The following is a 16213-nucleotide window of genomic DNA, read 5'->3' as shown; positions in this document are numbered from 1 at the left end:
GAGCAACCTCTGATCTATTTATTACATGATTTTTGAATGTTCTTTTTCTTTACACAGCATTTTGTTTTTGTTGTGAAGCACTTTGTGATTCTGATCTGTGAAAAACGCTATATAAATAAATTGTACTTACTTACCTCACGACAAGTCAATTCAAATGACCGCATAGCTCATTAATTCATGATACACATATTGATCCATGGTCCAAATTACGACTAAAAGGTACATTTTAAAATAAAGTGTCTCTTATTGTTCATGTGAATTATGTCACGGAGCACCACGGACTGCCGGAGGTTTTTTTTTTTTATTTTAAACAGAGGGCGTTGGTCCGAGACGGGAATAATGACTTCAGGTAGACGTGCAAGAATTTTAAAAACATAGCAAAATTGAAATAGTTTCTGACACAGATCAGAAGAAAGAATATGAACCATAAAAAAAAAAAGACTAAACAAACTTAGAAGTCTCTAAATTGTAATTTACACAATACTTCTCGAGAAATAGATGTACTTTTTTTTCTTCATATTTTCCACTCGGTTTATGATTGTGATCTGTAGTTTTTTGTGTCACTGCGCAATCTGTCTGTTTGGCCTGATAAAATGCCGCCCAGCTGGTTGTTAGGCTTTTGCCGAGGACTCTGAACTCCGACCCGGAAGCACGTCACAGACTGATTTTTTTTTTTTCTTTTTTAATGGAGCATGTCTCGCTGAGACACGAAGCCTGTTCTGACATTTGACCTCTGTTGCTCTATTGCTTTTATTTGACCTCTACAACAGATACAGACCTGAAATTTGAACTGCGAGGCCTCTGGGAGCTATAAAATCACGACCTCTTGGATTTTTTTCATAAGCTCCTCCCAAACAGGAAGTAGCTTTAGGAAGGAGAAGGAGCTTCCAAATGCTATGTATGACTTTCTGGCAGAGGTGTGAACACATCCTACAATTCTCATCTTATTTGGAGCAAATTTGACCAAATGATCATGCTTAAATGATTCTTTTAACTGGACATTGCGGCGCCCCGTACGGACAGCAGAAAGCACTTAGTGGACTCAAACCACCACAGATGTGATCCTGAGGGAAGACAGAACAATGTAGTACCATTTCAGCTTCCTAAGTTGAATGACACTGGCGGGACTGAGAGTCTGTGACCTTTACACTCTCAGAGCCTTTGAGAGCAGCCGGGATCAAATTAGAGGCCCAAACGTGGTCTCAGACAAACCCCAACTAGAATGAGCAGCTCTTCAAAGCCTGGCAAAGTGTTCTCCTCAACTCCTCTCTTACAATTTCAATTTTCTGGGTAGAAAGGCAACATTTTATATCAGAACCTGGATTTGATCCTCCAGACAGCTCACAGAGGCTGTGAGGGAGAGGGAAAAATTTTTAGTCACAGTCGTCATTTGACAATTCACAGTAGAATTCACAGACGAGAAGCCATACCTTTGTGAAACTTGTGGGGAAAGTTTCAGTCGGCGTTACTCTTTTACCGTCTACACAAGAACTCACACTGGTGAGAGGCCATATTTTTGTGAAACTTGTAGAAAAAGTTTTAGTCTGAGTCGTAGCTTGTTGCAGCATACAAGAATTCACACAGGCGAAAGGCCGTATTGTTGTGAAACTTGTGGAGAAAGTTTTACTTGCAGTAGTAATTTGACTCTTCGTATGAGAATTCACAAAGGTGAGAAGCCATGATGTTGTGAATCTTGTGGAAAATGCTTTCGTCAAAAGCATTTTCCATTTTATAGTGTAATCCAGTCCAGGGCCGGCTCTAGGCATAGGCGAACTAGGCGGCCGCCTAGGGCGCCACGTCCCGAGGGGGGCGCCGCGGTCATACAAGGGGCGCCACGACGCTCTGTGTTCCGTGTGCCCCGCTGTGCAGCGGTCCGACGCACCGCGCTCCTTGTCCTCGGCGCTGCCCGGCCCTGATCGGTATTGTTCGGCATTGCTCCTCAGCGCACCCCCCGCTCAACAAATGTCGGGACCGCTCGAAAAACACGCTCCCAAGGGGCGCTCGTCTCGGGCTCGCCTAGGGCGCCTCTGAAGCCCGGGCCGGCCCTGATCCAGTCTTATTGTGGTCTTCTGAGGAGTGGTCCTTCACACTGGTGGTTTGATCCGGTTAGTTGCTGGGAGGCTTGCTGGGCATTAATCCTTGTAAATAAGTAGCCTACTCACTTAAGTAATTCAATTTGAAATGTTCCTGTTGATGTGCTCTCATTTAATTTTGGTTAAATGTTTTTTCATTATAATGCCCCATTTTTTTTGTTTATTCCGGCATCATGTCACGTGACTCTGATGAGTGGATTGCCCACAGGTGTGTTCTGTTAATCAATGAAAGAGGTGAGCGCTGCTGCGTGCGCGTCTCTCCCTCTCAGCATGATACGGCTTGGTCGTGTGTTATGTGTGTTCTCACGTTTAACGCTGTGCAGAAATGCGCTCTACTAACAGGTTATGGGCCCAGAGTAATCCCATAAAATGAAGTTTGCATGATCAGCCAGGTGAAAGTCGCAATCTGAACTGCGCGGACCTGAGAGCTGGAAGGATGAGCAGAAAGGAAAAGGAGACAACAAGCCACTAAACGAGGCTTGTGTTTGATGGCAATGAAAAGAATTATAAAATATGGGAAACAAAGTTTTTGGGCCATCTCTGTCTGTAAGGTTTAAAAGACATGATCCTGATTGAACCCTTCGATGGTGATGATGAAGATGACAAGAAAAACGCAGAGGCTTACGCAGAGCTCATACAGTTTTTGGATGACAAGAGCCTGTCACTGGTGATGCGTGAAGCTGCAGATGATGGACGCAGAGCGCTGAAGATTCTCCGTGAGTATTATGCTGGGAAAGGAAAGCCCAGGATAATTAACTTGTACACAGAGTTAACTTCACTGCAAAAGTCGCCAACCGAGAATGTGACAGAGTATGTGATCAGAGCAGAAACTGCGATCACAGCCCTGAGGAGCGCAGGTGAAATGCTCAGTGATGGACTTCTAATAGCAATGGTGCTGAAGGTGTTACCGGAGTCATTCAGACCTTTTGCCGTACATGTAACCCAGAGCGAAACCGCAATGACTTTTGCTGAGTTTAAAAAAAGCTCCGCAGTTGTGAGGATGTTGAGAACATGCGCGCATCTGTGTCTGAAGACAATGTGATGAAGGCAAAAGCGCAGTTCGGCACAAAGCGCTCGCCCGTCGGAGCAAGAGAGAGCAATCAGATGGACATTGTGTGTTACAGATGTGGTGCAAGTAAGCACGTAGCCAGATCCTGTTCGCTCAGGCGATGGTGCCATCAGTGCAAGAGTAACACACACAACAGTGCCAGCTGCAGACGAAACACGCAGCGGGATAGCGTGCGTAAAGCAGCGGACGAGACTGGAAGCAAGGAATATGCATTCCGGATATGCGACTCTGAAACAATACCGGACGTCAAGCGGAAGAGCCTGATGGTGGATGCAGGTGCAACGTCTCACATCATCACTGACATCGCTAAGTTCAAGACGTTCGACAGCAGTTTCCAGGCCGGGACTCACTCTGTGGAGCTGGCGGACGGCTCCAGATGCAGGGGCGTGGCCAAGCGCAGAGGTGACGCGGAGGTGTGGTTCATCGACAGTGGGGGCAGGAGCGTCTGAACAACGCTGAGGGGTGCCCTGCATATCCAAACATACCTGCAGGACATCTTTTCTGTGAAAGCTGCCACTTCCAACAGAGCCACTGTGACCTTCAGTGAGAAGATGAATGTGCTGCTCCACAAAGACGGTACTGCATTCCCCATACAAGTACACAACAAACTTTATTATCTGCACACATCGGAAAACATGAGTAAAAATCATGACCAGTGTTAAAAAAAACCCTTGATTTGCAAAGCTGGCATGAAATTTTGGGACATTGCAATTATGCAGATATAATGAGACTGAAAAACGTAGATGGGATGGACATTACAGATGAAGGTAACAAACCTGTTTCACAGTGTGAAGTATGCACTCAGGGGAAGTTTGTTCAAACTAGGAACAGATCGAGGGCCTGACATGTGGGCTAAAGCACCTCTGGACATGGTACACACTGACCTAGCCGGTCCTGTAGATCCAGTGTCAAAAGATGGTCATAAATATGCACTTTCTTTCACAGATGATTACTCTGGTGCAATCTTTGTTTACCTTTTAAAACACAAAAGTGACACTGTACAAGCCACGGAAAAATTAGTTGCTGATGTTTCGCCCTATGGCAAAATAAAATGTATGCCATCTGACAATGGCACCGAGTACACATATAGAGAGTATCAAGCATTAATGTGTAGGATGAGTATTAGGCATGAGACTTCCGCCCCATATTCTCCACACCAAAATGGTACAGCTGAACGCAGTTGGAGAACCCTGTTGGAAATGGTCAGGTGTATGCTAATAGAGAGCAAGCTGCTAAAGATGCTGTGGACCTATGCTGTCCGGACAGCTGCTGTGGTAAGGAATAGGTGCTTCAATAACCGCACAAAACAGACACCTTACTACAGGGCATGCTGGGTATGTGATGGACGCCCGGGAGAAGTGGAGGGGTGTCACACACCTGGCACCACTGTCCGTCAAGGTCATTTTGGATGTTTACATTTTCAGATTTATGATGATCGGCCTGCTGCTGATTGGCTTGTGCTGCAACCTGATCTTCTGGAGGATTAAGAAGACCGCCACCACAAAAGACGTCCAAGGGAGGACGGTCCTTTCGAATCAACGGGCAAAAGCTGAGGCTGACCGTGTGTGCGAACTCTTTCTTAAGATGGACAATTTGAGTTGTAGACAATTGAGACGCTAGTTGGATGTCATCAGCACCGAGAGGGTTAAACCAGCTTCTGTCTGAATAAGTGGAGAAACCGAGCAAAGGAAGGTCAAACAGTTCCTTCCACACCAAAACAAGATAACTTCTGATTATGTCTGGCGCCCCTGGTAGACTAACATCTCCCTGAAGATTCAAGGACAGATTGATTGCTTTCTCTATCTTCCCTTTCTCTCTCTCCCAGCTGCAACCCAAGTTCACCTTTTGACTGCTTCGTTCAAGGCCGTCCCGGCAGCTACCATCCGAGCTGGAGCGCAAAGGGGAGGCGGGCCAAACCACACACACACGTACATGGACTGATGAACTGAAATGCCACACACATTCCCTCCCCGACTCTCAACGTCTCCACCACACTTTTCTGCTGACGACTAGTGGTGATGACGTGTTCACTGATGATGTGGCTGCGACCGCTGATCCGTTAGTCTGACAGCAACTTGTCTCACGTGTCTTTCTGTGTATGTGCGCAGGTTGGCTTTTTTTTTTTTTTTTTTTGGTCTCTCACTTCTAATCATGACTCCCTTTTGGAACCGTGATCTGAATTGACGTATTTTTTTTTTACCACCACCGTTAGCTACCATCCGAGCTGTCTGAGTTTCTTTAACTCTGTTTCTTTTTCAAGATGGAGCGCCGTAATTGGCTGCCTGGGCATCTTTAAAACCCAAACAATTTCGTTGTAACTTGTAACTTCGGTAACTTGTTGCGATGACAATAAAGACTATTCTGATTCTGATTCTGATTCTGTTCTCTGGACTTAACTGGTCATTAAGGACTCAAAAGAAATTACCTGAAAGAAACATGGTTTTGTATGCTCTGATCCTGATGTAGCCCACCTCATTTTCCATTTATATCTGTAAGCTTAATTTTACATGCTGGTCAACTCCCTGAATGTTATGATGACCCTATCTGTCTGTTGTTAAATGTTCAATTTCTGTTGTTTTTGTATTGTAAAAGCAAAAATATACAAATAAAGTTTAAAAAAGAAATAGGTTCAGAAACAGATCAAACCCAGCTCAGATTCAATTGATATTAAACATTTAAATGACGCTGAAACATGGTCAGTTCATGAAAAAACATTAAATGAACGTCAAAAGAACATTGAACACCAAATGGTTGAAGTTGTGTCATTAACTCACTGTGGATTCAACATTGAAATAGCAACTTGTTTTTTTGATCGATGTCTAATCATTATTTTTACAATAATGACTTTTTAACATTTTTGCTGAAATATATCAGTTGAAAAATAAAGCTACTTCTTTATTTCAGGGTATAAACTCAACTTGGACAAGCGCAAACTATTCCCTTCACATGATGCAGCTCGTAATATTGTACTGAATTTCCCATTCTGAGTTGTCCCATTTGGTTTCACATATCCTGGTGTTCAGGTCACAGACAAATTTGAGGATCTCAAGCTGCCAGATTTTAAGTTTCATTACTGGGCAGCCACCTTCAAAGTAGTTCAGTAATGGATCCTTCTTGAAGGGACACTTGTTCACCCTTCCTGGTTAAATATGGGGGCATCGTCTACTAAGCCTGTTTCATTGACAGCAACTTATTCACAATCCACTTCATTATGCAGTCTCTCTACTGTAAAAATAATTGAGTCAAAGCTTCTCTGAGAATTTGGAAACAATTTCAACGTCATTTTGGTCTGCAGACGTTCTCCTATCATCACCAATTTTAGATAATCCTGTTTTTCATCCCTCACTTCTTGATAGAACATTTTATCTGTGGGACATGTCTGGTATAAAAAAAAAAAAAAAGTGATTTATGCTCTGATAGCATGTTTGCTTCATTTCAGCAAAGAGAAGCATCACTTATATAAAAAAAAACAAAAAAAAAAAAATTCTTTTAAGGCATTTACAGCTCCCTATACCTGCAATTTCAATCTTATATTTGACATGTTATTGATGTTTGAAATACACTTTGTAATAATTGTGGTTTAAAAATGTAATAAAAAAAAACTTGAGCAAAAAATAAAAAACAAAAGATCAATTACAAAAATTGACTCTATTGGCATATAAAGTAGAGGAACCGGCTGACACTTGTATGGAACAACTGAGCAGCGTGTTCACATGACACGTGAGCGTTACGAGATAAAGTAAATATTAGAGCAGATGTCAGATATCATTGTCACATTGCAGCCTCGAGCTGGGAATATTCAGGACACCTGCAGCATGTGTACAGAGATTACAGAGTATAGCATTTTAATTACATAGATATAGCATTTAAGTGGAATTAAAAGCTGTAAAAGCAAATATTTAGTTGGAGGACTTGTTGGATAATAGCGCCGAGTAGTGGAAACTGCCACTGCCCATGCGGCAAAATAAGGCTCTACTTCATTTTTCATCTCTCAAAAAGCTGTCAGGCACTGCTGTACTTTTGATTTAATTTCAATGGGAAAAGACCAGATGGGTGTATTTTTTTATGTGAATGTCAATCAGAACTGGTTCGCTTGCTTCCTTTTGTCTGTTCATGCCTCCACCTTTAATTTCTTTTTCTTTGTCTCTGTTTATTGTCTGGTAAAGATAGAACTATATCCAATAAAAGAGTCATGAACATTTAAACGGTGAGATTTCAAATATGTATTTGTCTGTCAAACTATGATGAAAAGCAGAACTTCATCGTCAATGTTTACAAAATCTAAACTAAAGTCTACTTTAATTCATTGTTGAGAAACATGACGTTGCCATTTTAACAGTTATCCAACAACCATGAGCGGAAGACTGAGTACCCGGAGGGAACCCACACACACACACACACACACACACACACACACACACACACACAGGGAGAACATGGAAACTCCACACAGAAAGGCCCCGAGCCCCGGCCAGCACCTTCTTACTGTGAGGCAAGAGCGCTAACCACTGCGACACTGTGCGGAAGTTTTTTTCCTGTCACCATTTCTCCAAAAAATTAACTTCTGTGCATCAAATTACAACGTATGTTTGATTTTTCTAAATATTATAGTATCATAAATATCCACTTTTTTAATTACTTATTCAGACGTGTGTATTCATACTGCATTTTTGTTCCTCTTCTGGTGTGAATCAATCAATAAATCAATCTTTCTGTACAACATTGCATTCCTTTTTCGAGTGTTTTGTTTATATTTCTGAAGATTATGAAGTGTTGACACAACAACAACAACAGCAACACAAAATTAAAGCTGCAAGCGGCATTGGTCAGGACCGAGCCCTCTGGCAAGGTGGCCTGACTGAGGCCGTCCTCGTACCTTGATGACTGAAGTCCAGGTCACTGGGAACCTTGCTCCTCCATAAACATCCATTTTCATGACTTGACCTGGGGCTTTTATTTTGAAGGAATTTTGGGCTTGTATTTTGGAAAAGTAATACATGCTTCCACTGACACTCTTTGAACCGAAATTATGAACCCGCTTTGTTAAAAATGTCATTTTTTGCAAAACGTGAATTTTATTTTGAAGAGGTCTGAGGCTTTCATTTTGAAAGTCATGTGTGCTCCACTTTAGCAAACACCAATATATCCATTTGAGTGTCAGAGTAGCATGATTCCATACATCCAATTGTCTGTCTATGCATCCATCCACCTGTATATTAAAGGTGCATTAAGGAGTTTTTCAACTTTAAAAATGCTTATTTTCCACCATAAATATGTTACAAATATTCAATGATGTGTACAATGTGCCCTGACATATTCATTGCAAGTACCTCTAACAACGCTAAATTGTCACTTGAAAGTTGCAGTGCCGGTCCGGCACCAGAATTTTTTGGGAGAATTTGAGATGATGTGACGTAAGCGCACATTACGATCCAAGCAGAGACACACTCACCTGGCTGTGCTTGAGTTTTCTTTATGCCAAAAGGGATTTTTATTTTCCAGTGTTACTGCTCATGTCTGTTTTTCAGCTTTTCTTTACACATTAATTCACCATAAAGTGCAGTGAAATGACTGTTTATGGACTTAGCACTATAGAAATAATTCTTTGTTCGGCTGGAGCAGATGATCCTGGAGTGGATTTTGAGATAATTGCATTTGAGTAGAGTTGACAGCTCAGGAGGAGGAGTCCACACAGACAGGTACACCTGCACATCAGGACAGAGAGGCAGGTGAGAGCAGGACTCTGCTGCAGGTGGAGTTGGATCTGGATCCTCAGGTCTTGATAGGAAGATGTCTGCTTCAATCCCACGCACCCCTGCAATCTTGTAAGTCCATTTATCTTAAGTCCATCTATCTTTATCTATCGTCGGGTTTAATCACGGTCTCTTATTAAAAGTCTCTCAGCTGGTAAATGAGTCAACCAGTTCTGTCCTGGGCTCCCCTCTGTGGAGGATGTGGGTGAGAGGAGGATGTTGGTTTCTCTACTGGATGGTTGAGGAGCTCAGCAACTCCTTCAGTGGCCGACTGAGACACCCTCAGTGCAGGAAAGAGCAGGTCCTTCATCCCTACTGCTCTCAGACTGTACAACTCCACTGTATAGAATATGTGCAATAATCCTGGACATTATAATATCCTGCAACCATGGTCACTTTATAACCCCCAGAAGAAATCATTGATACTTTCTAAACTACTCATTCTGCTGCACTAAAAACATGCTTGTATATATTTGTATGTATTATAGTTCCTGTTATATTTTAAGATTTATGTTGTACATAAAGTTATCTTTTCTTTCTGTAGCTTTCTATTATTCTGACTTTGATTTGCACTATTACTTATTCTTATTCTTTATTTGCACCTTTCATTACTTTTTGCATCCCGTTTGTCCTACGAGCCTCTGTACCTGCCAGTTTCTCCGCTGTGAGATCAATAAAGTCTATTCTATTCCATTCTATTCTATTCTATTCTATTCTATTTTATTCTATTCTATTCTATTCTATTCTATGCTATGCTATTCTATTTATATTATGAGCACTTCAAATAAAATCATCTTGACTCTATAGATAATAAGATCTAGAAGAGTTGCTACATGACATCTAAATAAACAATAAAAATGTCTTTAAACTATATGTTGGGATTTTATGTCTGCTCACAGGGGGGTCAAGACAGCTTTTTTTATTTATATGGAAATATCCAGTATTTTCAGTATGGACACTCCTATTTGTTTCTTCTGTGTGAGAATTGATATAATTATGTTTAATCAGATGACATTGTGATCACTTAGTCCAAACTTAATGTGGAATCAATTATTTATTAAAAATAAAAATAAAAATAAACAATCACAGTAATTGTTTTGTTTCCACATAGATGTCAAAAGAAATCCTCCATGACATGTTTACCAAGTTATCTACAAACTGTTGTGCTGTTTTTATTTTAAACCTGTTTTCAGCTTATAAGTTTTCTGTGTCATCGAACTCATTTGAGTTCTGATACCACTGTCAAAGTTCCAGAGTCTTTGTGTGTGTGTGTGTGTGTGTGTGTGTGTGTGTGTGTGTGTGTCAGTAGACGTCTGCGGCGCTGGCGTTGCTCTCTGTGGATCCTTCTCACCATGCTGGTGGTCGGTGTGACCATCCAGACTTTTCACATCCAGCCCAAAAGGTGAAGTCAGTCACACAACCTCCCTGTCTGTTACCAAACTTCAGGATTATTTTCCAGCTGTCCAAACAAACCCGCACACCTAGGCAGGATTAACATATCTCTGTGTTATCTGGCTTGAGTTAACAAGATATCCACGTACTGCTCTCAATCACAGACATTAAGAAATCAGCTGCGATGGTCACTGTCTTACCATAATTTAAAAAAAAAACAACAATGGAAAAAGCAAGGAATGCTGGGATAAGACGGATAAAAAAACTGAGAAAAGATTGTTTACATTCATTAAACTTACGAAATTGAGAAAACAATCGCCAGAAAGCACCAAAAATACAAAAAACCCTGCAGTTTGCAAGTCAAGTGCTCATTTTTTTTTTGTTATGCATTCAAATACACATGCACACAATATTACATCCAAACTTTAAAATATCTTTCTTCATTGGATATAATACTTCGTCCCTGCTTTACGGAAAAAAATGTGTCTTCACATTTACAAATGATGGTGCAGTAAATGCACACTTCATTGGAGAAGCAAAGTTTAATTCAAGAGTGAGCAGCACAGATGGTACTCCAGCCTCTACTGTTGTTATTGTGTGGATTTTTAACTGAAGTATAAGCAGATAAACTACAAATGTTGACTGCAACTGTGGTGTGCATGTGCAGAACTCAGCATTTCAGAACAGATGGGTTTTCATAGGTTTGGACCGTGTTTGTTCAAATAAATGTTGCACTCTGAAAGCCATTTTCATAAAGTGCTGTTTTCAGTGACTCCCAATGCCATTTTTGTGCAAATCAATCCCCAGCGGGCATCAACACTTCACCGTGTTCCACTGAAAACATCTCGTGATCAAGGCCTAAGTATAAGATCATAGTTAAAAGCAGTCAGTAGGCTGAATATATCATAGTAATCATCCCCCAACCCTCCAAATGAGTCAAAGGGAATGACAGAGTCTTTACAAGAGAAGATTTTACTATTTTCTGTTTGTGAAACCTTTTATGCTCTGCTGCTCATCCCACAAATGCATGTTCCTAATGTAATGTAATGTAATATAATGTTCCAAATATAATCCCACTTAAAATAGAGACAATTAATCTTATCAAAAGTATAAAATATATTGAAAAGAAGCATTTTTGCATTAAAGCTAGGGTAGACGATGTTGTCCAAAAGCACTTTTTGTCATACTGAGTGAAATGCTCCTTGCCCCCGGGAGAAGTCAATACATTATGTGGACGGAAAAAGGTGCGGAAAAAATCTGACAACTGTAGCGACCACAGGACAGTAAAAACTCCGACCAATCCTAAGGCGCGGACCGCTCTTAAGGAACCAATCAAATCCCTTCGCCGTTCTACCAGCCGCCTGCGCGTACATTTCAATGACGTGCACTGGTCCTGGTTCAGTGCGCGCGTGCGTTGCCAAGGCGGTCTCGGCGCTCGCGGCTTGCGTGAAAAATAGAACGAAGCGGAGCGGGCACGCTGCGCTCCTATGCGCATTGTGTGCGGGCAGTCAGAAAGGTTAATGACATTGGAGGCGATCACAAACTCCGTGCGCGTGGTGCTTCCACGTCCAGTGCGTTCGCTCAAAACAGGAGCTCCTCCAATGGGTTGGGAGCTGGGCAGAGCCTTGGGAGATGCTACATTCGTGCTACCTGCTAGTTTTCCAAGATTGCCGACCCTAGCTTTAAATGACTGATTCGCTACATCTTGTTCTTTTTTCTTGTCTTACTAATATAACTTGATAGTCTTTTTTGTGAAAGTTTACGGTGTGTTATCGGTGAAACTACTTTTGACTTTTACAGAGCACCTGTGACGCCTCCTGTCCTCAACGGAATTGCTTTCCCTGCCCTGGAAAACTTCTGGGAAAATGACAACTCAGAGTCTCAGAGAAATAAATTCCCTGGCGCACCTCATGGTCAGAATGAAAGTCCTCTTCTCTTGTTGGTCAAGCCAGTTATGAAAACTCCACCAAAGGAAGACCTGAAAGAGACTCGCCGTTGGAATGAGGGAACTCCCCCGTTGGTCCAGTGGAATGAGGGAGCTGGAAAGCTGTCCAGTGGTGGGAATCAAAACTTCAAGAAAACTTGCCAACCGAAATCTCACATAGTTTTTCTGAAGACTCACAAAACAGCGAGCAGCACGATCCAAAACATCCTGTACCGGTATGGTGAAAACAGAGGCCTGACCTTCGCCTTGCCCCGAAACAAGCACAACCAGCTGTCTTACCCCAGATATTTTGACACGCGTTTTGTGAATGGCGTCGAAAGCAAATTGTCAATGCCTTTTGACATTCTGTGCAACCACATGAGGTTCAAAAACCCCGAGGTGAGCTTCTACACAACTTGATTGCAGTTGAATTTTCGTTATTTCCACATGTGCATGACAAACAATTATCTGTCAAAGTAAACATAACTTGTGCGGTTCACTAGAAATCAGTATTGATTAGTTAGTAGTTAACTGTTTAAAAAGGAGTAGAGTTACATTGCTAGTTCCTCACAAAGCATCTCTTCTGTAGTCATTGTCCAGCTTGGTTATGCCTGTCTTATTATTTTTGCTCATTGGTCAGAGGACCCTAACACGAGACATTAAAAGCAGACTTTGGTACCTGGAGAATGAGTTCAGTCGGCAGAGGTGAAAACAGGGCCAAAACCACAAGAAGACATGGATGAACAAAGACGTGATCAAAGGCTGAAATGTGACTCAACAACTGATGCAGAGAAACACTGGCAAACACTGCACTGCAACATTCAAGTGATAATTTAGCGCTGTTAGCGGTACTTGTAATGAATGTCAGGGCACATTCTACACATCATTGAAAATTTGCAACATATTTATGGCAGAAAATAGGTATTTTTATAAATAGCACACCATCTTCTGCTATTTTTCAGTCACGTCATATCGGTCTCAGAAGCCCAAAAACATAGTATTTAAGTTTGTTCGCTCTAAATTCATCCTTTGTTTGGAGTTTCAGCGGTCTGAAAAGTCGCTCTGAGGAGCCCTCTTCAGAACAGGCTGTTTCAGATTCTGCTTTCCGTTATGCACTTGAACGCAACGGGCCATGCCAACTCTCTCTCTCACACACACACACACACACACACACACACACACACACACACACACACACACGCAGTCTTGTATTTCTATCCTTGTGGGGACCGTCCATTGACTCCCATTCATGTCTAGCCCCTAACCCTGACCCTTACCCTAACCCTAACCCACACCACAACAAAGCCTAACCCTAAAGAAATGTTTTTGCACTTTTACTTTTTTCAGTAACAACAACATGGTCAAGAAAACACTGTTTCTCCTACTTAGGACCGGAAAAAGGTCCCCACAAGGCACGTCGTTCCACGTTTTGCTATCCTTGTGGGGACATTTGGCCCCAACAAGGATAGAAATACAAGAACACACACACACGGTGGGGGCACAGTCAGGGGGAGGAGTTAAATCATTTGCTGATGTCATATAGGGGAAAATTCCAAACCAAGCTTTTGAGCACACATTTGCTGAAAGGTGGAGCAAGCAAAAGAAGGAGAGAATAGACTTTTCTCATTTTGGGGGGTTTTGTAGACAGGCTCGGGACACATATTATTGTTACAAAACCATTGTAAAGTGAATTTCGCATAATATGGGAGCTGTAAGTAGCAATGACACTGTGCACTTCCAGAAACCAAACAATCAGCAAACCCAGAAATCTAGCGTTCAGTGAGGTCTCATACCTTTATTTCCATGGAATTTTCAAATCACATGAAAAATTGAAATAATGATCTATGGTTTAATGTTCTTTCAACTTCTCTTTTATCAACACACAGGGTGCCACAGGGACATGGGTGACAACACTCGATAATGACAATAAGTGTGCTGAAACTGTCCAAGCAGTGTAATGTTCTACATTTAAAGTGAAGTCCATTTAGCATTCAAACATCACACTGAAAGCTGCAGGGCTGTGTTTACACACACAGTTGACAGTGGATCCATGGATGACCAACAATGTACAACATTAAGAGCATACAGTGACTCAGATAACAATACTCACAAAGCTATTCCACCTAATAAGGTGACGAGAAATACACAAACCTTTCTGCCCAAAATCCAGGTTTGGCAAAGTGTAGTTGTGTATTTGAGACATGCATGACACAAAGGAACTTCATTTTCATTCATTTTTGCTTCTTGATTTCTGTTCCAGGTGAAAAAACTGATGCCCCAAGATTCGTTCTACTTTTCTATTGTGAGAAATCCTGTGGCGATGATGGAGTCCATGTATATCTACTATAAGTACCTTGGAGTCTTCAGGAGGACCAAATCCCTGGAGGACTTTCTAGACAATGGGCTTAATATCCTATCGTTGTTGCACAACTATGCTCACAACAACCTTGCATTTGACTTTGGCTTTGACAACATTGCCACAGCTGACACACCAGACCTGGAGACGATAGTTAATGAAGTGATCACTGGCATAGAACAGGACTTCCACCTTATTCTTATCACTGAATACTTTGACGAGTCCATGATCTTGCTGAAGCACAGTCTCTGCTGGTCCCTAGAGGATGTTGTTTCCTTCAAGCTCAACAGTCGCCATGACCAAAGTCGTAAGTCTATTTCACAGATAACTGCTGAGAAAATCAAGAGGTGGAATGTTTTAGACTGGAGGATTTATGAACACTTTAACGCCACCTTCTGGCACAAAGTGAGGAGTCTGGTTGGGGAAGAGGAGATGAAGCGGGAAGTGTCTCAGCTGAAGGAGCTACAAGCCAAGTTAACAAGCATCTGTCTGGAAGGTGGAGAGGCTGTCAACCCAAGACTGATAAGAGACGAGGCAGTGATGCCTTTCCAGTCGGGAACGGCAGTCATTCAGGGCTATAACCTCAACCGAAACCTAGACATACAGACCAAAACAAAGTGTCAGAGACTGATAATGCCAGAATTGCAGTTCACAAAGCTGTTGTATGAAAAACAGTTCCCAGAAACTGGTTTGAAAGTAGAGCGCAAAAGGTGGAGAAAGAACTGAAGACTGACTTCGTCAAGTCTCATGATGGATATCATATTAAAGATCTATCACTGTGAGACCTCAGATTATCACAAAACTTTGCTAAACCCCGAAAATTCTACCTAATCCCCAAACAACAAGTCGAAGACAGACTATGAGACAGAATCTCTTTCACCATCCAGACATGCAGTTGTGCAATTTCATAACGCTGTTGCTGGTTTTCTGTTTGTCCCTGTGTACGTGTTTGGTATTCCCTCATTTTACCTGATGTCATGATTTACTTGTTTTGGTTTCAGTCCATGTCTTGTTTCTCGCTCTCTCCGTTTCTTTTACTCCACCTCTGTGCTCCCTCTTCTTCCCTGACGACCTTTCATTAGCTGAGCCTCCCTCCATAGGACTGTCAGTTCATTTGTCCTGATTGAGATGTGCTTGATCTGTGTCTCTTATGTTTCTTTTCACCTCTTTTCACCACTATTGGAGTTCAGGTTAGACATTGCTTTTGGCCCTTGTGTCAAAAAAAAACCTTTTGTTTTTGGATTCATCTTTCATTAAAGGTCTCCATTTGGAGAAATCTTGGTGCATCTTGTTTTTTTTTTTTTTTTGACAACACTCATCCCTTTTAAAGGACACAGGGAAGAGTGTAGGCACAGAATGTGAATGTCCTGCTGCTGAGCTGTTGTCCTCTCACAGCTCCCTTGACCTCCCAGTCTCCTGGCAGCTTCTCTTGTTCTCGAGGCACAGAAACACCTGAGGAACTTCAATGGGCTGCAAATATCACCTCATGGTGATTACACTGGAAAATGTAAAAAGCCAAGCCAAGAATCAACCAGAAAGGACACAGAGAAGAAAACAGTCTGTGCCACCACCTGCAAAACCAGAAACCACACAGTGCCTCAGCCTCATTCAATTTGTTTATCATAT

The 16213-nt window shown here is 41.9% G+C and overlaps 1 protein-coding gene across 1 annotated transcript; it reads left to right on the top strand.

The window, feature by feature from the left end:
- The first annotated feature begins 8905 nt into the window (after positions 1-8905).
- Positions 8906-15758, top strand: LOC115401152 (galactose-3-O-sulfotransferase 2-like). The gene is made up of 4 exons (XM_030109348.1): positions 8906-8987; positions 10225-10317; positions 12108-12630; positions 14492-15758. The coding sequence occupies exons 1-4, from the start codon at positions 8953-8955 to the stop codon at positions 15311-15313; spliced, it is 1473 nt and encodes a 490-aa protein (XP_029965208.1). The 5' UTR covers positions 8906-8952; the 3' UTR covers positions 15314-15758.
- The last annotated feature ends 455 nt before the right edge of the window (positions 15759-16213 follow it).

The sequence above is a fragment of the Salarias fasciatus genome, chromosome 14 (assembly GCF_902148845.1).
Source record: "Salarias fasciatus chromosome 14, fSalaFa1.1, whole genome shotgun sequence".
Lineage (NCBI taxonomy): Eukaryota > Metazoa > Chordata > Actinopteri > Blenniiformes > Blenniidae > Salarias > Salarias fasciatus.
Note: the sequence above shows the minus strand (reverse complement) of the source record. Positions and strands in the feature narration are given on the sequence as shown.

Coding starts and splice junctions, on each gene's coding strand:
- LOC115401152 (XM_030109348.1), top strand. CDS start 8,953: ATGTCTGCTTCAATCCCACGCACCCCTGCAATCTT. Junction 8,988..10,224: donor CCACGCACCCCTGCAATCTT/GTAAGTCCATTT, acceptor GTGTGTCAGTAG/ACGTCTGCGGCGCTGGCGTT. Junction 10,318..12,107: donor TTTCACATCCAGCCCAAAAG/GTGAAGTCAGTC, acceptor TGACTTTTACAG/AGCACCTGTGACGCCTCCTG.